This window comes from Epinephelus fuscoguttatus, linkage group LG21 (genome assembly GCF_011397635.1).
Source record: "Epinephelus fuscoguttatus linkage group LG21, E.fuscoguttatus.final_Chr_v1".
Classification (NCBI taxonomy): Eukaryota; Metazoa; Chordata; class Actinopteri; order Perciformes; family Serranidae; genus Epinephelus; species Epinephelus fuscoguttatus.
This window is the reverse complement of record NC_064772.1, coordinates 23085304-23105050: the sequence shown is the minus strand read 5'-3', so window position 1 is coordinate 23105050 and position 19747 is coordinate 23085304. Positions and strand designations below refer to the sequence as shown.

The window sequence follows — 19747 nt, the reverse complement described above, 5'->3', positions numbered from 1 at the left end:
CCTCTGGGCAGAAATGAGCCACATGAGAAGAGAAGACATTATTTAGCCTATCTATGCGGGATTATTCTGTCCGTGAGTGAGTCATTGTATCAATAGACGATCTTGGTGTACAGAGCTGATGAGCTCTCGCCATGGCGACGGAAAAGAGGAGAGCGCTCCAGGAAAGGACCAATGAGAGAGCAGCTACAGCAGTCTGGCAGTATGAGCAGTGAGGATTGGTGGAGTGGTCCATAGCACCATCAGTGAGATGATTCTGGGTATCACTACTTATCCACTGGCTCCGGATCAAAGTAGATCAAATGTGAAGTATGGAGAAGCGTAAAAGAAGAATATATAGCCTCATTTTTATTTTATAAATTAACAATTTGACCTGCAAAGGAAGAAGTAGGGTTATAAGAGGATGCAAGATTCAGCGTCTTGCAGAACTAATTTAATATTTCAGTGGTAACCATGATATCACTTATACTATCAGATTATTGTAAAGCTCGATGGGGTGTCTGGTATGTACATAGTCTCGTGTTGTATACAGTTAGAGATAGCATATCTCCTCCTTGTAACCACCACAGTCACACCCATGTGTGAGCAGTCTGGCGAGCAGTGCAACAGAAGCACCATTCAAAAGTGTGTTAGCTATTTGGTAACAAAATAAAAAGTAGAATAAAATAAACAAAAAAAAAAAAACTTAATTAAATTAAATATGAGAATTAAAACAAGGTCTTATTAGCTTTGCCTCGGAATACACACACTAGACTACTTTACTTTTTTCCCTTTACCCACCAGCATACCATAGCCACCACTATCCACCAGCATACAGACTAGAGTAACTATGTAGTATGTAATGAAATTAAACCCAGCATGCACACTTACCTTTACTGCTCCTCTTCTGCTACAGAGAGGCGCAACAGCTGCGCAGCAGGAACGCGCTCTGACGCGTCGCTGTTTCACCATGCTGTCCAAAACCAAACAAGTAGCCTATGTAAAGTAAGAGCTTTATGTTCCACTTGCTTCCCTGTCTAGTTTCTGCTCGGTGTGAGGCAGCCTCTGCTCCAGCACAGTGGGCAGGAGCAGCAGAGGGACGGCAGCCCGTCTGTCCAGTCTGTCCACAGGACAGATCAGCTGCTCAGCGCTGATGAGCTGCGACAACTGTGGGCTACGGTCCATTTAGCAGACCTTACAGGACACCATACGGCTGTTAGTGTATACATTCATGAAGTCCTATTGTTCTGCAGTGGAGGACTTTACTCATGGATGAAATATGCAACTTGTAACCTATTAAAAATTGAACCAAAAATGATCAACCACAACAAACATTAACCAGCACCTAAACAATTCTACTTTACACATTAATATGATAAAGTGGACTTAAACCCACTATAGTGTTATAGGAGCAGGTTTAAAATAATCACACTGATTTATGGCATTAAAGCCCAAAATATGCTGTGAGGATAAAGGACAAAACACGCTTTGTTTTTCATTGTTGGACTCACTGTAGTGTCTCTGTGGCCCCATTATGGGACAGGAACCCATTGTGCCCCACAAAGTCCCGCCTGGTTGCCATGGAAACGAGCTTCACCGAGATACACAGGCACTTTTTTTTTTTTTTTAAAAAAAAGGGGGCGAATACTGTCCTAATCCTATAATTTGAGGGTGCTAATTTTAGAACAGAGTTGTAATAATATTGCTTGGAAAATACCAACACCATGACCTCAGTAACCTTAGACAATAGACCTGTCCATGAGAATATTATACTGATGGAAAAAGTAGTTTTGTCATATGTCTCTCTGTATGCCAATACAATTGTTATGTTTAGAGGGAAAAAATGCTGAAACCACAGTGTTATATCCTCCCGTGACCCTGTGTCCTCATATGGGGACGTCACATTTTTGGTTTCCTGCACCTTATACTTCATTTTGCTTCATTGCAAGGACACTTTTTTGTGTCATATAGTGATTATAAGAGCACAATACACTAATAAATGTAAAAACAAGATGGCAGCCATGTCTGTCAAGTCAGACAGCTGATCCTGAGACAAAAGTGGACAAAACCTGATCACATTTTATGCTTTAAACTTGTTTATTTAAGATTAATTTAAGTTTGTAGTTTGATATGACGACAAATTTTTACCAAGTTTAGCAACAGTAACAAGCTAAGACACTGGACACTGGGACTTTATTATCGTTGACAATGTTTATTTTTTTTATACTTATCCGGTCCTACTGGTCCCAAATAGCTAGAAGAAATTAGAACTGAATAACAAACAAAAGTTCTCACGAGGATATGTCTAATAAGTCTGCTATCTATGGGGTTTCCCTTTATTGTAAATTAATATTTGCAATAAAAGGGAAACCTGTGAGAAAAGATGTGAGGATATATCATAAATACCTTAAACATTAGTCGGTGTAGGATCCCTCAACACAAGAGCTGTATTTGTTTGCTGTACATAATTGCTTTGGGTTTATTTATTTGTACTTTTACTGTGTACTTTATTTGAGTGCCTTTGCTTTTTTGTTAGATTACATTTTTTTAGGATCGACACTTTTTTTATAGTTGTGTTTTTTATGTCTGAGGTAGATGCACAAATAAATACATTTTAAGTTCTAAGTGGTCTTATTACTGAGCATCATATGATTTTTGATTGTATCATGTAAGAAAAGATGAGATAAGACTGCACCATATCTTTTTTTTGCTTTTTTTGCAATACAAAGTGGAAAAAGTGCAAATACAAAGAGTACAAATGTATAAAATCTACGATAACAGTAAGGCGTAAATCCAAAATATGTACGATGGCAGAACCAGGTATACAGTATGGCTCATAAAAATATTATAAAAAGTATTTCCAATGTGAATTTACAGAGTAATGAACCATTTCTGACAGATAAATGTACTAAATTTAAAAGTCCCTTAGTGTAAACCTGCCTCAGACACTGTACAAACACTGTACTTGTTTGTGGTCTGGCTCATGTGGAGTCAACACGACAGCTGAAGAACACTGCCCCCGCGCGGACTGAGAGGAAATAGCGCTTCCTTCAATTGGCTGACAGCGGCGTGATGTCACTTCCTGCATATGACTTTCCCCGGGAAGGCGAATTGGCGCGGACTACCCTGTTGTTGTGTTGACTTGTTTCTGACGCGGTTAGCAGGAGTCGGTGAGCAAACGGTAACGGCGAGAAGATAAAGATAAATGGCTCCGGTATCAAACCCAGAGAAAGACATGGACGGCCCGGACGCCGGTGAGTTTTGGTCTCGCGCCGCTTGCTAGCTGAGCTTAGCGCAGGGGCAGCGAAGAAGTTAGCTAACATGTTAGCTAGCTTACACTGCCATTTACAACAAGGGACACGCTTAGGCCAGTAATACTGAGTGTTTCTTGAAGTGCCTGAACTAACGTTAGTTAAGCTAACAGTTTGCAATGTGAAACTAGTGATGCTAAAGTTTAAGAGAGGGTAACAGACATAACGGTCGTGTGAGATAACGTTAATGTTAGCTAACTACAGCCGTTTGTCATTCTCTGACATGACTCTCACCACTGCAACTTTGGTGTCCGTCACAGAAATGAGTGAAAAAAGTTCGTGTTCTTAACGCAAAAGTAACCGTGTTGTCCATATTAGTGGAGTCTGTGTTGAGATAAGGCGCTCCAAACCGAGCTGTCATGTCCATACTTGCTTCTGCGTCACGTCCATGTGTCCCTGTGCTCAGATGACGGAGGTGATGCTGCTGGTCTGGCGAGGTCTCGCTCCAGACGGGAGAAGAGGGAGAAGGTGGGGAGGAAGTCTGCTCTGGACCAGCTTAAGAAGGCCAAGAAGGGGGAGAAGATCAAATATGAGGTGAGAAGCTTAAGTGTTGTTTGTACACAGGTGCACAGCAGTCGACATCACACAATGTGGCTGTGATTGTTTGTATTAAATCCAACTCAGTGTGCATCAGTTCAGTGTTATCTCATTTAATGACACATGCAATCTCAGAGCTTCATCACCTTGTACTTGTTAGGATCCATTGCCAAAGTTCAACTGACTTTGCCTTTCGATATAACAAGCAGTCCTGTGTCTGGAGGAAACTTGTTGCCCAGTCAAAGGAGCTGGCTCAATTTCACAGTTATGTTTTCCAGGTCTGGAAAAGTCATGGTATTAGTAAAGGTTTGGAAAAACCATATATAGTTGTGTGTGATGAAATTGTGACAGTAACAGAGGACCATTAGAGGAAACACAGCTACAAAGTGCTGTACAATAAAACGAAACACATTTAAAACGCAAAGAGAATAAAACAAACAACATGTCATAAAATGTCATCTAGTAAAAGATAAAATGAGGAAGGACAAAACTACAATCTAGATAATAAATGGGAAATAACATCAATAAGATATATATAAAACAGACAGCTCAGATAAAGTCAGGATAGGCTTTCTGATAGAAGTATGTTTTTAGGAGGGACTTATGTCCTCGAGCAGGTCATTCCAGACCTCTGCCTGAGGCTCTCAAACTATACAGAGGTTCATAAGGGACTAACAGGTCTGAAATGTTTTCTGGAGCCATGAAGAGCCTTGAAAGTCATTAATAAGATTTTAAAGTCCATCCTCAAACAAACAGGGAGTTGATGTAAAGAGGCTAAAACTGGTGTGATGTGGTCGTGATTCTGTGGTCGTTGCAAGGTTTTTTGATTAAGACAGGAATAAAGGCAGTTGCAGTAATTATAGAGGTTAGTACTCTGTGTTGTGATCGCAGCAATCCTGGTTCGAATCTGCGTCATGGCAGCTTTTGGGGGCGGCAGTAGCTTGGCCCATAGGGACTTGGCTTGGGAACTGGGGGGGGTCTGAGATGTTTTTTAGTCACTTCAACATGAGAATTTCCAACTTCGTCACAGCACCTGTAAGCGTGCAATGCCCCTATATTCTCCCTCTCTGTATTTAGATTGAGCAATGAGTCTGCATCATTAAATTAAGGCCTTGATAGTAAGCCTGCTTGTCAGTTTATTTTTTCTGCACCTGCAGAGTGGTAAGCGCAGAGTTATCATCTGTGTCATTTTCTTTACTGTTGAACTGACATCAATGTGTTTACTTTGAAAAAGTATATTTTCACTCTTGGTGTGTATTTCCTATGCATCTTTTGTCTTTAATTTCTTTTTAATTGGTATAAAAACTGTCTTGAGAAGTATTAAATTTAATTTGTTTGTAGCTGTTCACAGCCTGTAACCAGTGTTCATGTCTTCCAGGTGGAGGAGCTGACAAGTGTGTACGAGGAGGTGGACGAACATCAGTACTCGAAGTTGGTACGAGAAAGACAAGAGGATGACTGGATTATTGATGATGGTGAGTCACAGTCTCCTGTATCCACTGTGGGAATATATGTGATGCAGAGGTCTAGTGTAAACATGTGTTTTGCCTTTTCTCCTCTCAGATGGAACAGGATATGTGGAGGATGGAAGAGAAATCTTTGACGATGATTTGGATGATGATATCGTTGAAAACAAACAAGGTAAACAACAACTTACGTGTATTGTGAGTGCGAGGTAATGTACAGTAAATAGTTTTGTACACAGTGATTTTTTTGTTTGTGTTTGCAGGCAAAGGTGGTGCTAAAGGAGCAGACTCTAAGAAAAATGTGAAGAAATCTGTCGTAGCAAAGCCCAACACCATCAAGAGCCTCTTCATGAACAGTAATGTCAAGAGACCTGCTGAGGTGTGTGTCTGCTGGCGTCACTGACTTCCCTCTATTACAAATGTCCCTCACTTTGCTATGTGTTGATCTTAACTTGACATGAGAGATGTCCTACAGTCTTTCCTTCTTTTGCATTGACCATGAGCGTCATTTTGTCTCCTGCAGAAAGATGTCGACCTGTCCAAAGATGACCTATTAGGAGACATCTTACAGGATCTGCACTCTGAGGTATGGAGCAGTATGGAGTCAGGTGTTTCCCACAAACAGCCAAGTGGTTCCTGCACATTTATATTTAGGCCTGTAGCTGATGTGTAATGAGTGAGCAAGTCATGTTGGTCGAAGGGGACACTCAGTTAGTATAGTTTTGGTGGCTAGATTTTTTTACACAGCGGCGGTGTCTTTTTTTTGTCATAGCCAGCTTCTCCACTTCTTCCTTGCCTGTACCTAATGTGATATGTTTTAATATCTGATTTTCAAATCTGTCTCTACCCCTATCGTCCCAGAAACCAACAACTCTGGCTCCTCCGCCGGTGGTCACTCTGAAGAAAAAGAAGTCTCTTGGCGCACCCATGAATCCCTTTTCTATCAAACCTCAGATGCCAAAGGTATCGTTTAACCTATCATATGACTGGAAGCGTCTGTAAACTACATCACCGGCCAAATTCTAGTGTGAATTCAATAATTGTTAACTATGTGTCACCTCTACTACTAGGAGTCACCCACAGCTACGGGGTTAAAGGCCAAAGTTATCAGGCCACCACCCTCTGACCCGACCCCAAGGCCATCAGCCCGCCTCACTCCCTCCACACCTGCGCTTCCTGTGGAGAAACAGAAGGCAAAAGTGGAGGAGATGGATGAAGACAATGGTAAAAAGACAGATACAGCTCTGCTACCTTTTTGTTTGTTTTCTGGCTTCAAGCAGCAAGAATACACTAACCTTTTATGACAATGTGTTTCTCAGTTAATGATGCTCTGGCGTTTGATGGGGTGGACTTCGATGAGCCGATGGAGGTTGGCCTTGAGGAGGAGGAGAAGCCAGCACTTAAAGATGATGCCGAGCCTTCGCCTAAAGCCGCAGCAGTGGCAGTTAAAGTGGAGCCCAAAGCAGAGCCTCAGGACCCCGTCTTATTGTAAGGCTTTTATCTGCGTTGTTTGCTTCTACTTTAGTAGGAAATATAGATGTGTTTTACATACAATAAGCTAACATGTCAAGACCTCAACATTTTTTCCTTTGTGTTTTTCTAGATCCAGCAGGATTGGAAGCTCGTGGGGCCAAGAAGAGGAGGGTGCAGCCAGCGAGGCTCCAGCAGAGATACAGGTTGACTCGAGCAAACTCCCTCTGGTGGAGGGTGCAGACGGGGAGCAGGTTTTCCGCTTCTATTGGTTGGATGCCTTTGAAGACCCCTACAGCCAGCCAGGTGAGGCATATTCACACCCAGAGGAAATATATATTGGATATTATATCATGTAGTTCCATAATCTCAGGATTCTGTTCAGATTTGTTGAACACATCCTGATATTTTGACTCACTTGTGGCCTAGGTGTGGTGTACCTGTTTGGAAAAGTGTGGATTGAGTCTGCAAAGTCTCACGTCAGCTGCTGTGTCAGTGTCAGGAACATTGAGAGGACCATGTACATCCTGCCTCGCGAATATGTAAGTTAACTACTCTGTTACATTACTGCCAGTATATTATGGAAACAAGGTCATGACCATGTTTTAAGAAACAACCAGCTACCCCTTTGTACCGTTTTTGGAAAACCCAATGATTACCAGGGCTGTACAGTTAATTAAAATGTTCTCAAAATGGCAACATGGCCAAGTGAAGTCTCCAAATTGCTACTACAGTTTTTTTTGTTTTTTTTTTGATAAAGGTAAAATGTGTCACAACTTGCCATTTTAAATGACGCATTGTGGTGCAGCAGAGATGACCTGGCCTATAAATCATATTTCAGTCATAAAGGAACATGCTTGTTTGGTACAGAAGCCAGCACAAATTCATCATTTTCAGTTCTTTTTCAGTTAAAATGACTCATGTCGCAATCACGATATCTGTCAAAATAATTGCAATATGATTTTTTTTTTCATATTGTGCAGCCCTAATATTTGATACTGTGATGAGAGGTGGGGTTTCATTTTGAGATTTGTTTGGCGTCAATTTTCCAAGACGCCTATCAGTGTGACATTTTATTATATTTGCTGGAATTCAACAAGTAAGATTATACTTCATTTTTGTAAATCATGCCATATAAAGCCCAATTCCCACTGGACTAGAATAAAATGGGGACCTCTAGTAATTTGGAATAATTGTGGAGGACATCTGTTGTCTTAATTCTGTGGGAATTAGGTACCATATTGTGCCAAACACAGAGGTCATATAATAATATCAGTCCCACGCAAAACAGCGTCTCATGATTTTGGGTCATATTCTGGTGTTTTGTTTTCTCTCTACCTCTTTCCTGGTCAAGGATTTGGGACGCTGTGTTGGCAACTATGCATTCAAAATTTGACAGAATTTTGGGAGCAAATTCAGACCTTGTTGATGTTAAGCAGAGCCTTGACAACATATCCCGAGGATAATGTCAGTAAACCCAAGTGAAATAGGAGCCCTTTTTACACAGATATCGCACTATAGAGCCGCAACGAAGTCCTTCCTTCATGCTGCCTTTGCATTTTTACACAGAACCAGACACTAGCGTACCATGCTGCTCCAGTGTGGGATTTTAGACAGCATGCCTGCATTACGGAATCAAAAGAGGCATTAGGGGTGTGACATGTAACATAACAGTGTTGGCCTCTAGTATGACATGTAACATGTGTCAGCAGCACTTCAGAAACAATAACAATGACATAACATGACAATAACAGTCATTTACTGTCCCTGTTTTACGGCGACTGATCTAGTCCTCTGCTCGGAGGGTAAGGAGCTCCCGGACCTCATTGTTTCCAAATTAGCATACATTTTCGGCCGCTGTTTCTTTTCTTTTGAGTTAGCTGCTAACCATTATGAGCTACTTTTTAAATCTCCTTCGATGGGTTGCACACATAGCATGATGGAAAGGAAACACAGATGTGGGGGTGTATTTTCATAATCACATGATGTCCCCAGGTAAAACTAGGCCCATGTGAACAGGGCTTAAGATTCAGGATAAAGTACATTCTCCCAGTTTAAAAAAGCTGTAAAGCTATAGGACAATGTCTTTGTGTGTGAAATCACTTCTACTTTTTTTTTTGATATTTTTTCAATTGTTTGGCTGTTTTCATAAACAGAAAGTGAACACAAAGACCGGGGAGGTGTCCAACACTCCTGTAGGAATGATGGATGTCTACCAGGAATTTAACGAACTTTCCGAGAAGTTCAAGATCATGAAGTTCAAATCCAAGGTCAGTGCCAACCTTTGGTATTTGGTAATTACTGTATAGCTTGAATGTCAGGTTCTGGCAGGTGGTAAGTTTCACATGGTGCCTGTTTCTGTGTTTCTCTCTGCAGAAAGTGGAGAAGAGCTACGCTTTTGAAATTCCTGATGTTCCTACTCAGAGCGAGTACCTGGAAGTCAGATATTCTGTGAGTGGATGTGTACACATACATCTTGTCCAGCTGTTATCCAGAAATGTGGTTGACCTTTGGTGATTACCCATTTGTCAATGTGTTAAATATTGTTTTTGCAGGCTGAGTTCCCTGCGTTGCCATCAGACCTTAAGGGGGCGACATTTTCCCACATTTTTGGAACCAACACATCGAGTCTGGAGCACTTCCTTCTCAGCAGGAAGATAAGAGGGCCTTGCTGGCTGGATATCAAGACACCACGTAAGGAGGACGTCCCTTTGTCCATTTAGTTTAACATGATTTGTATTCATACCAATGATTGATTGAGGCTCTTGTTGGAATACTCACTTGTGCCCCCTGTGTCTGTGTTAGAGCTGATCAGCCAGCCAGTCAGCTGGTGTAAGGTGGAGGCTCTGGCCCTGAGGAGTGACCTGGTCACTGTGGTCAAAGACCTGTCACCTCCACCCATCACCGTCATGTCCATCAGCCTCAAGACCATCCAGAACCCCAAGACACACCACAACGAGGTCGCAATGAATTTTTTTTTTAACTTTAAATTTTATGATGTGCTCCAACAAACTGAGATACATTTTTTAAACAAGGTATTTTTATTGGCAATTCATTAAAGATATACCGACAGATGTAAGGAAAAAAAGAAACAGTGTCCACTTGGGCTCTGCTTAAGTTAACATCTAGAAGAGCTACTCCAAATATTGCTGTGGACATAGATTGAGCAACCAGCTTTGTGGACATAGATTGAGCAACCAGCTGTGCAGACATTGTTGGAAAAAGTTTTCAAGCTGAGAGACTTTGTGAGCAGGGACCTGATGATCTAATTGTTCTTCTGCAGATTGTGTCTCTGGCTGCACTGGTCCACTACCAGTTCCATATGGATAAAGCTCCACCTCAGCCTCCGTACCAGACCCATTTTTGTGGTAAGCTATTTATACCTCTGTTATTGAAGGTTTTCCTTGGAACACGTAGGTGTAATAGACTTTTAAAGCTCAGCTGACGAGTGAAAGTCTGAAAGGATCTTAATGAAAGTTTTCAAACTGTTATATCCTTCTTCTCTTTGCAGTGGTCAGTAAACCAGTTGACTGTATCTTCCCCTATGACTTTAAAGATGCTGTGAGGAAGAAGGTGAGAAGGATAACTGGTTTATATATTTATTTACAGAGTGTGTCGCACTTTTGGCATTTTTTTCTGGTTGCAAAGAGTTGAAAGTTATTCAGCTTTGGGGACAACACTGTGCTCATCACTTTCACTATTTACCCAGCTGTACAATCACAGTAGAGGAAGGGTGGGACAAAGACTGACTGTTACATCCTAAATGTACAAGTACTGAAAAACAGCAGCAGTGGTGGAGAAATTGAAACTGCTGACTACATAGACCGGCTGGTCCGTCCTCTCTCCGTACGCTCTTCAGCCCTCTCTTCATCCAGAGCAAGGGAGAGAGCAAATACTCGACCTTGTGCTGACGTTTTTACCCATGTGGATATTCCATATTATAGCATCTCTGCTTAAAAACTCTGTGCCTCCAGCATTTCAGCTGGGAAAACAAGCTTTAACAGACACACGGCTGCTTATGAAAGTTACATCAGCGATTGTACGACCATGAGGATTTGGTCAGCCAAGAGCATATCGACAAACCAACCGACCAGCCAGAGGGTGTCAGCCTTCAATTTAATAAACTTTATTCAAAAAGCACTTAAGTAAAAAAAAAAAATATTGGATCCAAAAATATTTTGGGTCCTTGAAAAGTCATGTAAAAAAAATTGAAATTTTATGCATGAAAATGTGTGGGAACCCTGTATATGTTCTCTTTATTATGTGTGACAAAAACATTGATGATGTGACTCTTACTCCCCCGTCAGAATGGCAAAGTGGAGATAGCGGCTACAGAGCGGACTCTGCTCGGCTTCTTCCTGGCTAAGCTGCACAAAATTGACCCTGATGTGCTGGTGGTGAGTAGAAGATGCAATTTTCCTGAATAGATTACAGACAAATCATTTGCCCAGATGAAGGTGCAGTGTTTCATTTGGGTAAAAGTAAGTATGCAGATTTTTCTCTTCTCCTGTAGGGTCATGATATCTTTGGTTTTGACCTGGAAGTGATTCTGCAGAGGATCAATGTGTGCAAGGTTCCCCACTGGTCTAAGATGGGACGCCTCAGGAGGGCCAATATGCCCAAACTAGGGGTAAGAAGAGTAGAAATCCTTAGCAATATTTATGTTGGTTTCTGCACCACATTGCACGTCACTAAATGTTGTTGTTTGCGGTGGCAGGGTCGTAGTGCCTTCGCAGAGAAGAGTGCAACCTGCGGCCGTCTGGTGTGCGACGTGGAGATCTCAGCCAAAGAGCTGATTCGCTGTAAAAGTTACCATCTGACTGAACTGGCTGCACAAGTGCTGAAGATGGAGAGAGTCACAGTCCCTCAGGAAAACATCAGGAATCTCTACAAGTTAGAATTATTTGTTTGTTTTTTGCAATTCCTCAACATAATTCCCCAAAAAGTGTGTGTCTCCTAAAAAAACATGTGTGTGTTTGTGTATCAGTGACTCTCATGACCTGCTGTACCTGTTGGAGTTGACATGGACAGACGCCAAGCTCATCCTCCAGATGATGTGTGAGCTCAACGTGCTGCCCCTGGCCCTGCAGATCACCAACATTGCTGGCAACGTCATGGTAAGCCACACCAACACTATTTGCTTTCATCATCTGCAATTTCAAAAAAAGAAAAATATACATCAAATGTAATAACAGAGTTATCTTCTGAGTCTTATTGTTAGGCTCAAACAGAAAATGCAAATAACAATTAAAACTGTAGTCACTTCACAATTTGGTGAATGTCGTAATATGACCATTCACACAACTCACACTTAAAATGCATTTTGCTCTCTGAATGAAAAAGCGTCTGCACTACCAACAGTATTTGGAAAAAGCATTTTAAACACACCTGACAAAAGACGGATGGACAATCGTTGAGGTTTGTGAATTCCAGGCAGCAGCTCCTCTCAATTATTGTACAGCTGAGGTACAAACACTAAAAATTGAAGTCAGAAACAAAACAGTTTGCAGACAAAAGCAAGAGTTGGTTCTCCTTTGAATGAAGAGAAAAGCTTTAAATCTTAAAAGCCTTTATCTAGATTTAGAGCCGACGTGTTTTGATCAAAAGTGTGTTTCAGGGAGAACTACGAAATTTAATACAGAGGGGTAAGATGACATTTTGGACATAAAGATGCCATCACCCCTGAGCCCTATGCAACCTCTGCTTCTTCTCTGCAGTCTCGTACTCTGATGGGCGGTCGCTCCGAGAGGAACGAGTTCCTATTGCTTCATGCCTTCCATGACAAAAACTACATCGTCCCTGACAAACCGTCCTTCAAAAAGGCCCAGATGGAAATGGTAAAGCCACACACAGTCACACATAGCTTCTTTTTTAGTTGGACAAATGTCTCATTGTCTTTATCTCTTCATTCCTGTGTCCTAGGTCGAGGGAGAGGAAGATGTGGATACAGGAAAAGGCAAACGGAAGAAGAAGGCAGCCTATGCTGGAGGGCTGGTGCTGGATCCTAAAGTTGGTACGTCTGTTTTTTTTAGTTTAAAGTCTTTGTTGCTGTCTCTGTACATATTTTGATAACCAACCTCTCTCTGCAGGTTTCTACGACAAGTTCGTGCTGCTGCTTGACTTCAACAGCCTGTATCCTTCAATCATCCAAGAGTTCAACATCTGCTTCACCACTGTGCAGCGGGAGGCTCATAACACACAGAAGAAGAAGAAGGACGAGGTAATTTATGATATGATTTATAGATTAAACCCAGGTATATTGATTTGTAGAGCCTCAAAATCCTGGTCCCCAGCCTGACTTAATTCCTGCTCACATCCAACTCTCGTCTCCGTGGTTACAGGAGGATGACCCAGAGGAGATTCCTGAGATTCCTGATTCAGACCTGGACATGGGAATCCTGCCCAAAGAGATCAGGAAGCTTGTCGAGAGGCGTAAACAAGTCAAACAGCTGATGAAACAGCAAGACATCAATCCAGACCTCTACCTGCAGGTACACGCACACACACACCTACACATGCACACTGAAACACACAGATGCTTTACATACTGTATTGCTTCCAATTTAGTTATTGAGTTCAAGTTGATATGGGTACTCGCTTCCCTGTTTGTTGGTTAGTTATTCTTAAAGTTAGTTGAGACTTCATATGAAACTTTAAAATGTTTGTCTCTTGTAGCTTCTTGTGATTGTAATCTGTTTGAATTCACTTAAAGTAATACTTAAACTCCTAAATGAACATTTGTATAAACATTACTCACCCTGTGCTACGTTAAATTTGTGAAGACAACTTGGTTTTTGTCGCATGTCTCCACATTGAGCAAAGAATCCAAAAACAGAGAAAATTCTTGATGAATTGAAGTCATGGGTGACTGTTTAATAACAGCAAAACTAAATGAAAAGTCAGTTTACACACTCTAACTCAATGTGACTCAAACATGATGCAGATTTTTTTGAATGAGTTTGAGTTTGAATGCTTGAATATTTTTTGCTTACTGGTGTAACACAAGCAAAAAGCTTGCGCCATACGTGCGTGAAATCGCTGAATCGATGAGTGGACTTCCACTGGTACGTCCTTAGCATCAAATGTCCCCAGAGGATCTCAATGCTTATTGGCTATATGAAGTTCAGATTTTTCAACTCTTGCGAATAAACGTATGACACACAATTGAGCCACTTGCTTCATTTGCACTGCTTAGTTTGCATATTTTGTGTCATTTACATCACCTCCATCATGCTGCCTAGCGGGAATTCACGTGTAATTGCATCTTTACATTGACTTAACATGTAATTCAGTAGTGTGAATTGTTTTATGTGCGTCTGGTGTGAACAGAACTTTACAGTGTAATCCAAGTCTTATCCACTTGTATCCTCAGTACTTCTCAAAACTTTCCAAGCTCCCATCAAAGCCAGACTCCACTGACAAAAACATCATCGTAATTTTACCTTGCATAACATTGATGCTGTTGGTCTACCTCTGCCTCAACTGGTTATCTGTTTGTGTTATTGTGTGGCTTTGGGTAATACAAACTACCTTTAAAACACCAAGGTCACAAAATAACACAAACGCACTAACTGATTGATGCAGTGGTGGACTAGCTGCTCCTGTGTTCAGTGAGGTAAAATTGCTGTTTTTGTCACTGGAGTCTGGCTTTGAAGACAGCATAGATAAGTTTATCGTTTAGTTCTGTTCCCTGTTTGAAAAGATTGTCTGTTTGGGAAGTACTAAACATAAGGTGAGATGAATGAGACTGGGATAATACTGCACGAGTTGAGAGCTGAGAGAGTTTGTAAACAGATGTGATATAGTCTTGCTGGTGTAAAATGTGGACACCTATGTCTTGTTTTTACATGGAATAGAGTATTGCGCTCTTACGACCACGAGGTGGCACAAAAAAGTGTCCATGAACAAGGACAACAGGTCTAATTTAAGCAGAATGAAGTATACGGTCAAGTAAACCCAAAATGTGATGTACTCATATGAAGACACAGGCTCACAGGAGGATATAACATCCACAGGAACTTCTCAAACTACTCCTGCAGAAAAATCAACTTTGTCATCCATCTGTATGCATGGTATGTCCCAAACTGTCATTACTTTTCGCCAAAGTATGGGGAAAATACTTCTGTGTTGCTCTGTCATCCTTAAAATCCAAAGCACTGCAGCAAGTAGCATATTTATTTAACCATATATTAGTGAAAAGATGTTTGGATCACACTGGCATACAGATGGACAGCAATTGGGCATCTTTGAGTGCATTACATTATCTTCTGCTCTCAGCGAAGACACAGAGTTATGCAAACAGCTGTTCAGTAGGCACATTGGTGCCGTTTGAGAAAATGGTCAACCATTTTTATTTTGCTGAAAATACTAACGCCTGCATCCAGGCTCAAAACCTTATTTACCTCTGAGACAATCTTTATTCTTTTATCTGTTTGGCCTAACTCGAGTCTGTCTTTCCATCAGTACGACATTCGTCAGAAGGCTCTGAAGCTGACTGCCAACAGTATGTACGGCTGCCTGGGATTCAGCTACAGCCGCTTCTACGCCAAGCCACTCGCTGCCCTGGTCACACACAAGGGTAGAGAGGTGAGTGTAACCCACACTGCACAGATCAGTGACTCCATAGCTTTGATGGAGGCCCGAAGTTTTAGCTGTCGCACCTCTGATGGCTAATACAGAACCTATAGAAACTCATGTTCAAAAGGAAGTGGTACAGTTATTACAGTACACACAGAGGAAGCAGGCGTAACACACTCTGACTGATTAAATAATGAGTCATTTTGAGGTTTAGATTCTGGTCTTTGGAGTCACCTCAACAGAATTTAAATATTGCCTGTTTCATCCACAAGAGGGCACTGCTACATCAATTTCCACATCGTGCACCACTCCTTCCACGGTTTCCTTTTCTTTCTGACTTCTTCCTCGTCTTCTGTTTCTTTTCCTCCCGTCTCACATCTGTCATCTTCTCTCTCCACAACATTATCTCTTCCTCCCTCACCCCGTGCCCTTCCCTCTTCTGAATACGATTATTCCCTCAAGTTCATTCTGTCTGAATCAGAGACCTGTTGTGTTGTCTGTGATATCAATAGCTCTGTGTAAGTATTTTTCCGCTAACAAAATGCCACAGGCGCACACATGAAGCTCACACTCGCTCCATGTAAAGTCTGATTGTGTAATGACTTCTTTCAACGCACACAAACGGAACAAAATGGGCGTGCGCGCTCAATAAATTGGCGCACAGAGGCATGTGTGCTGCGTGACATAAACGGCTAAATCTGGTATTGTAACTGAACACCACACACACACACACACTCACACACTCTCTCCCACCATGTCAGTGGTTGTACTCATGTTCATTTAATGAGCTCTAACAGTACACATCCTCAGCAGAGGCGTCGAGCTTTGCCTCAGGGGAGTCCTTCATTAAGATCCCCTTACACACTCATTGTGTTCACTAATAGAGGGCAGGGCAGTAACTCAGTGTGTGTGTGTTTGTTATTTTGTCAGTCCGTTTGTGCCTGCAGTCACGCTCGTTGTTCGGCTGACAGAGCTACATTGTAAAAGGTGCAGATTTGATTCGCAGGTACAGGTGGGAGTTTCTACCCCTCCAGACTTACTGCTTGTATCTTTGTCAGCAGCCAGAGGTGGATGGGTTTATTACATTTTACCTCCTTCTGGCTGTATTTTATCCAGGAAGTGGCACTGCTCTCAGCCACAAAGTCAGCTCCATTTACACTGTCTGAAATGGTGGTGACATCGTTGCACTTTGCAAGGTGCCCTTAGGAACATCAAAATGTTGTAATTGTAAACAGACTCGGTTCAGTTATCTTTTTAAAACTTCAACAAAATTTCTCCTCTGCTCTTGTAGCATAATTTTGGCATTAAATATGTTCTAAATATTTACCTCTTTATCTCTTGCAGTTTTCTCACTGACAGCACTGGTTACACAAGTAACCAAGAGTGTTCTGCCACAGAGATTTAAGCAGAGTGAGATAATAAAACAAACATTTCCTGTTTGGATCCACCGTTTACTCTTCAGCTACTTGAGTAGTTAAAGAATATGCTGACAAGGACATACTGATGCTCCCTTATGTTGCATTAGAAATAAATATAAACACAAATATACATGTATGAGTTGAAACAGTAACTAAACAAATAGTATAAACATAGAATAGAGAATTAAAATAAAACTAGAAAATATATTTTAAAGTTTTGTGAGAAGCTGTCAGTCTCAGCACTGATGCTTTTAGGTACTATTACTGGTTGTTCCAGAAGTGAAGACTGTACACATGATAAAACTGTTTCTCCAGAGGGTTTAGGCCGAGCATAGGGAACAAATCGATAAACAGTGTCAGAGTTTAAGAGGAACAGAAGACAGAGTAGTTGTGCGCACATCCAATCCTGTTTTAGGTCAGGTACTAGATAATAGGGGTTAGGGGTGTAACAGTATACAAAAATCACGGTTTGGTACATACCTCGGTACGCAGGTCATGGTTCTTTTTTTTTTTTTTTTTTTTTCTCGGTACAGTAATGAAAAAAATAGACAACTATAATCTTTTACTTATTGGTAACCTTATTAAAACATACCACCACAGCAGTTAACTCTTTTTACCCAATTTTTGAATGAAACAAATATGTATAAAATCCTGCTTTTTCACATTGTTTGAATGAAAATAGAAATATAAAAGTGAAAAATAAAATCCTGCTGTTTTTTTAACACATTTTTTGAATGAAAAATATAAATATAAATTTCTGCTTAAACAGTTTTACTCAATTAAAATAAAAAGTATAGTGCAGCAGGTCAGCTTTAAAGCCTGCTCAGATTCAGTTTTACCAGGAACTTACTTAGCTTTCCCACTTTGTTAAAGTGCAGTAAACAAAACATGCTTATATCTAAAGTGCAGCTTAAACAATTTTACTCAGCTCCAATGGCGTTGGTTATTTCTTTAGCGTGATGGTCAGGGAAACGCTCTTTCTTTTTAAACGACGACGATATCGTAGTTTGCACCAGATTGCTCTTTCTAGTCATGCCGGTTAACGTTCAAACTCGGGTGGTGTCGCTTTAGATGCGTTAGCATGTTAGACGTGTTTCCAAGTACATACCCGACCGCTGTTCTGCAGTGTCAGCACACTGCTTTTATCTTGTCCACTTGTTTATTTCCATCTTCGCATTTTACCCTGAAACCAAAGTGTTCCCGAACGGAGGGCTTAAGGTTTGCGGGTGGGTCTTCAGGTTCGTCAGGCTCACTTGCCATGTTGTCAAAATGCGAGAATGCGCTGCACAAAGTGAAAGCGGAGATTTACGGTCGGACTCGGTCCGTCACTCAATTATGTCCGTCGGGGAACTAGATATTTTAAATGGTTCGGCTCTCAAAAATGGAATTAAAATAAAATAAAATAATATCCTGCGCCCAAAAATTTGGTACAGGGTCGTGCCGAACTGAAAGTCGCGTACCGAACGGTTCGACACAAATACATGTACCGTTACGGCCCTAATAGGGGTCCATGCAGAAAGAAGAAGAAAATCCGCACACTGAATTAGAGCTCCCAGTTTTGTTTTTAATGACTAAAAAAGCAGTTTAAGAGGAAACCTTGAAGGAATGTGTCTTATGTATCATATCTGAGACAGATTCAGAGAATCACAGTGACTGATTTGAAAACTTGAAGCTGAATCTTAAAATTTATGCTAAGGCATATAGTGGGCCTTTTATAATGGTATACGTTGAGAATTTGGGAGCCAACAGGCTGCTGCACTTTTGATATAATCAAAACAATCCTTTTGTTTCCCTTTCATGTAACAATTTCTGGCCTGGAATATCTGCCATGTTCACATATATTTTGATAGATTTAAATAAATTTATTTACGTTTAAATGGCTTCAGATCATTTTATAGGGACAGTTCATCCCAAAACTGAAAATTTATATTTTTCACTTACCTGTTGAGCTATCTATTAATCTAGATTGTTTTGGTGGGAGTTGCAGAGTGTTAGAGATGTCTGCCTTCTCTCGAATATAATGGAACTAGATGGCACTCAGCCTCTGGTGCTTAAAGCGCCAAAAAATATGCTCGAAAAACTCAACAGCAATGTCTCTTTCCGGAAATCATGACCCGTGATCCATGACCCATGATCAAGATAATCCACAGACCTTGTTGTGAGCAGTTTCACGTAGGAACTATTTTGTTTCGACCGAACTACACCGGCCAACTGTATCACCGTGCAGAAGGAAGCGTGCATCTACTCATGGACGAGAGGCTCGTGCTTGTGACAGCACGAGATGTAAACATTAATGGTGTCCTCCTCTGCTGAGCTGTAATGTTAGCTAGCTCAGTGGTGCTAGGTGAGTTAGCAGTAGATGCACACTTCCTTCTGCGTGGTGATACGGTTGGCAGGTGTAGTTTGCTAGAAAGAAAATAGTTCCTACGTGAAAGTGCTTGCAACAAGGTCTGTGGATTATCTTGAGTAACTGGGTCATGATTTCGTTTTTTCACGAGTTTTTCATACATATTTTTTTGGCGCTTTAAGCACCACAAGCCGAGTGCCAACTAGGTCCATTAAATTCGAGAGATGGCAGATATCTTTACGGCTGATATCTCCAACACTCAGCAGCTCACACCAAAACAATCTAGACTGGTAAATAGCACTACAAGTGTGAGGAAAAATATTTATTCTTGATTTTGGGTTGAACTGTGTCTTTAAAGCTGCTCTTGAAACCTGCCGATGACCTCCTTCAATATCAGTTTCCTCTCAGCCTTCTGAAGTTACCTAGTTTAATCATGGGACATTAAACTAATTGGATTGTATTTTATTAGTTGCATTAGTACACTGCTTACAGTGGACAGTGATACACCGGATTGGCGAGATGTGCGTCAAAAGGTCATCAGTCAGAGCTGAGCCCACAGTGTGCTGAGTACATGGCATGGACCTCAGCTTGCTGAGGCAGCAGGAGATCCCAGTTTTCACAATCTTAGTGTTTTGTTTACTTTGT

At 41.2% G+C, this 19747-nt stretch overlaps 1 protein-coding gene across 1 annotated transcript in view; it reads left to right on the top strand.

The window, feature by feature from the left end:
* Positions 1-2894: 2894 nt before the first annotated feature.
* pola1 (polymerase (DNA directed), alpha 1) overlaps positions 2895-19747 on the top strand; it is an 83570-nt gene continuing 66717 nt past the window's right edge. Inside the window, exons 1-26 of the mRNA XM_049565098.1 lie at positions 2895-3230; positions 3694-3821; positions 5203-5299; positions 5388-5465; positions 5554-5669; positions 5814-5876; positions 6152-6253; positions 6361-6514; positions 6610-6778; positions 6894-7066; positions 7190-7302; positions 8917-9030; positions 9137-9211; positions 9316-9454; positions 9566-9720; positions 10044-10128; positions 10272-10333; positions 11068-11157; positions 11274-11390; positions 11478-11653; positions 11748-11877; positions 12478-12597; positions 12683-12773; positions 12850-12980; positions 13102-13251; positions 15224-15346. Of these exons, the coding sequence (XP_049421055.1) occupies positions 3182-3230; positions 3694-3821; positions 5203-5299; positions 5388-5465; positions 5554-5669; positions 5814-5876; positions 6152-6253; positions 6361-6514; positions 6610-6778; positions 6894-7066; positions 7190-7302; positions 8917-9030; positions 9137-9211; positions 9316-9454; positions 9566-9720; positions 10044-10128; positions 10272-10333; positions 11068-11157; positions 11274-11390; positions 11478-11653; positions 11748-11877; positions 12478-12597; positions 12683-12773; positions 12850-12980; positions 13102-13251; positions 15224-15346 (3000 nt within the window). The 5' untranslated portion in view covers positions 2895-3181. The remainder of the gene's footprint in view (positions 3231-3693; positions 3822-5202; positions 5300-5387; positions 5466-5553; positions 5670-5813; positions 5877-6151; positions 6254-6360; positions 6515-6609; positions 6779-6893; positions 7067-7189; positions 7303-8916; positions 9031-9136; positions 9212-9315; positions 9455-9565; positions 9721-10043; positions 10129-10271; positions 10334-11067; positions 11158-11273; positions 11391-11477; positions 11654-11747; positions 11878-12477; positions 12598-12682; positions 12774-12849; positions 12981-13101; positions 13252-15223; positions 15347-19747) is intronic.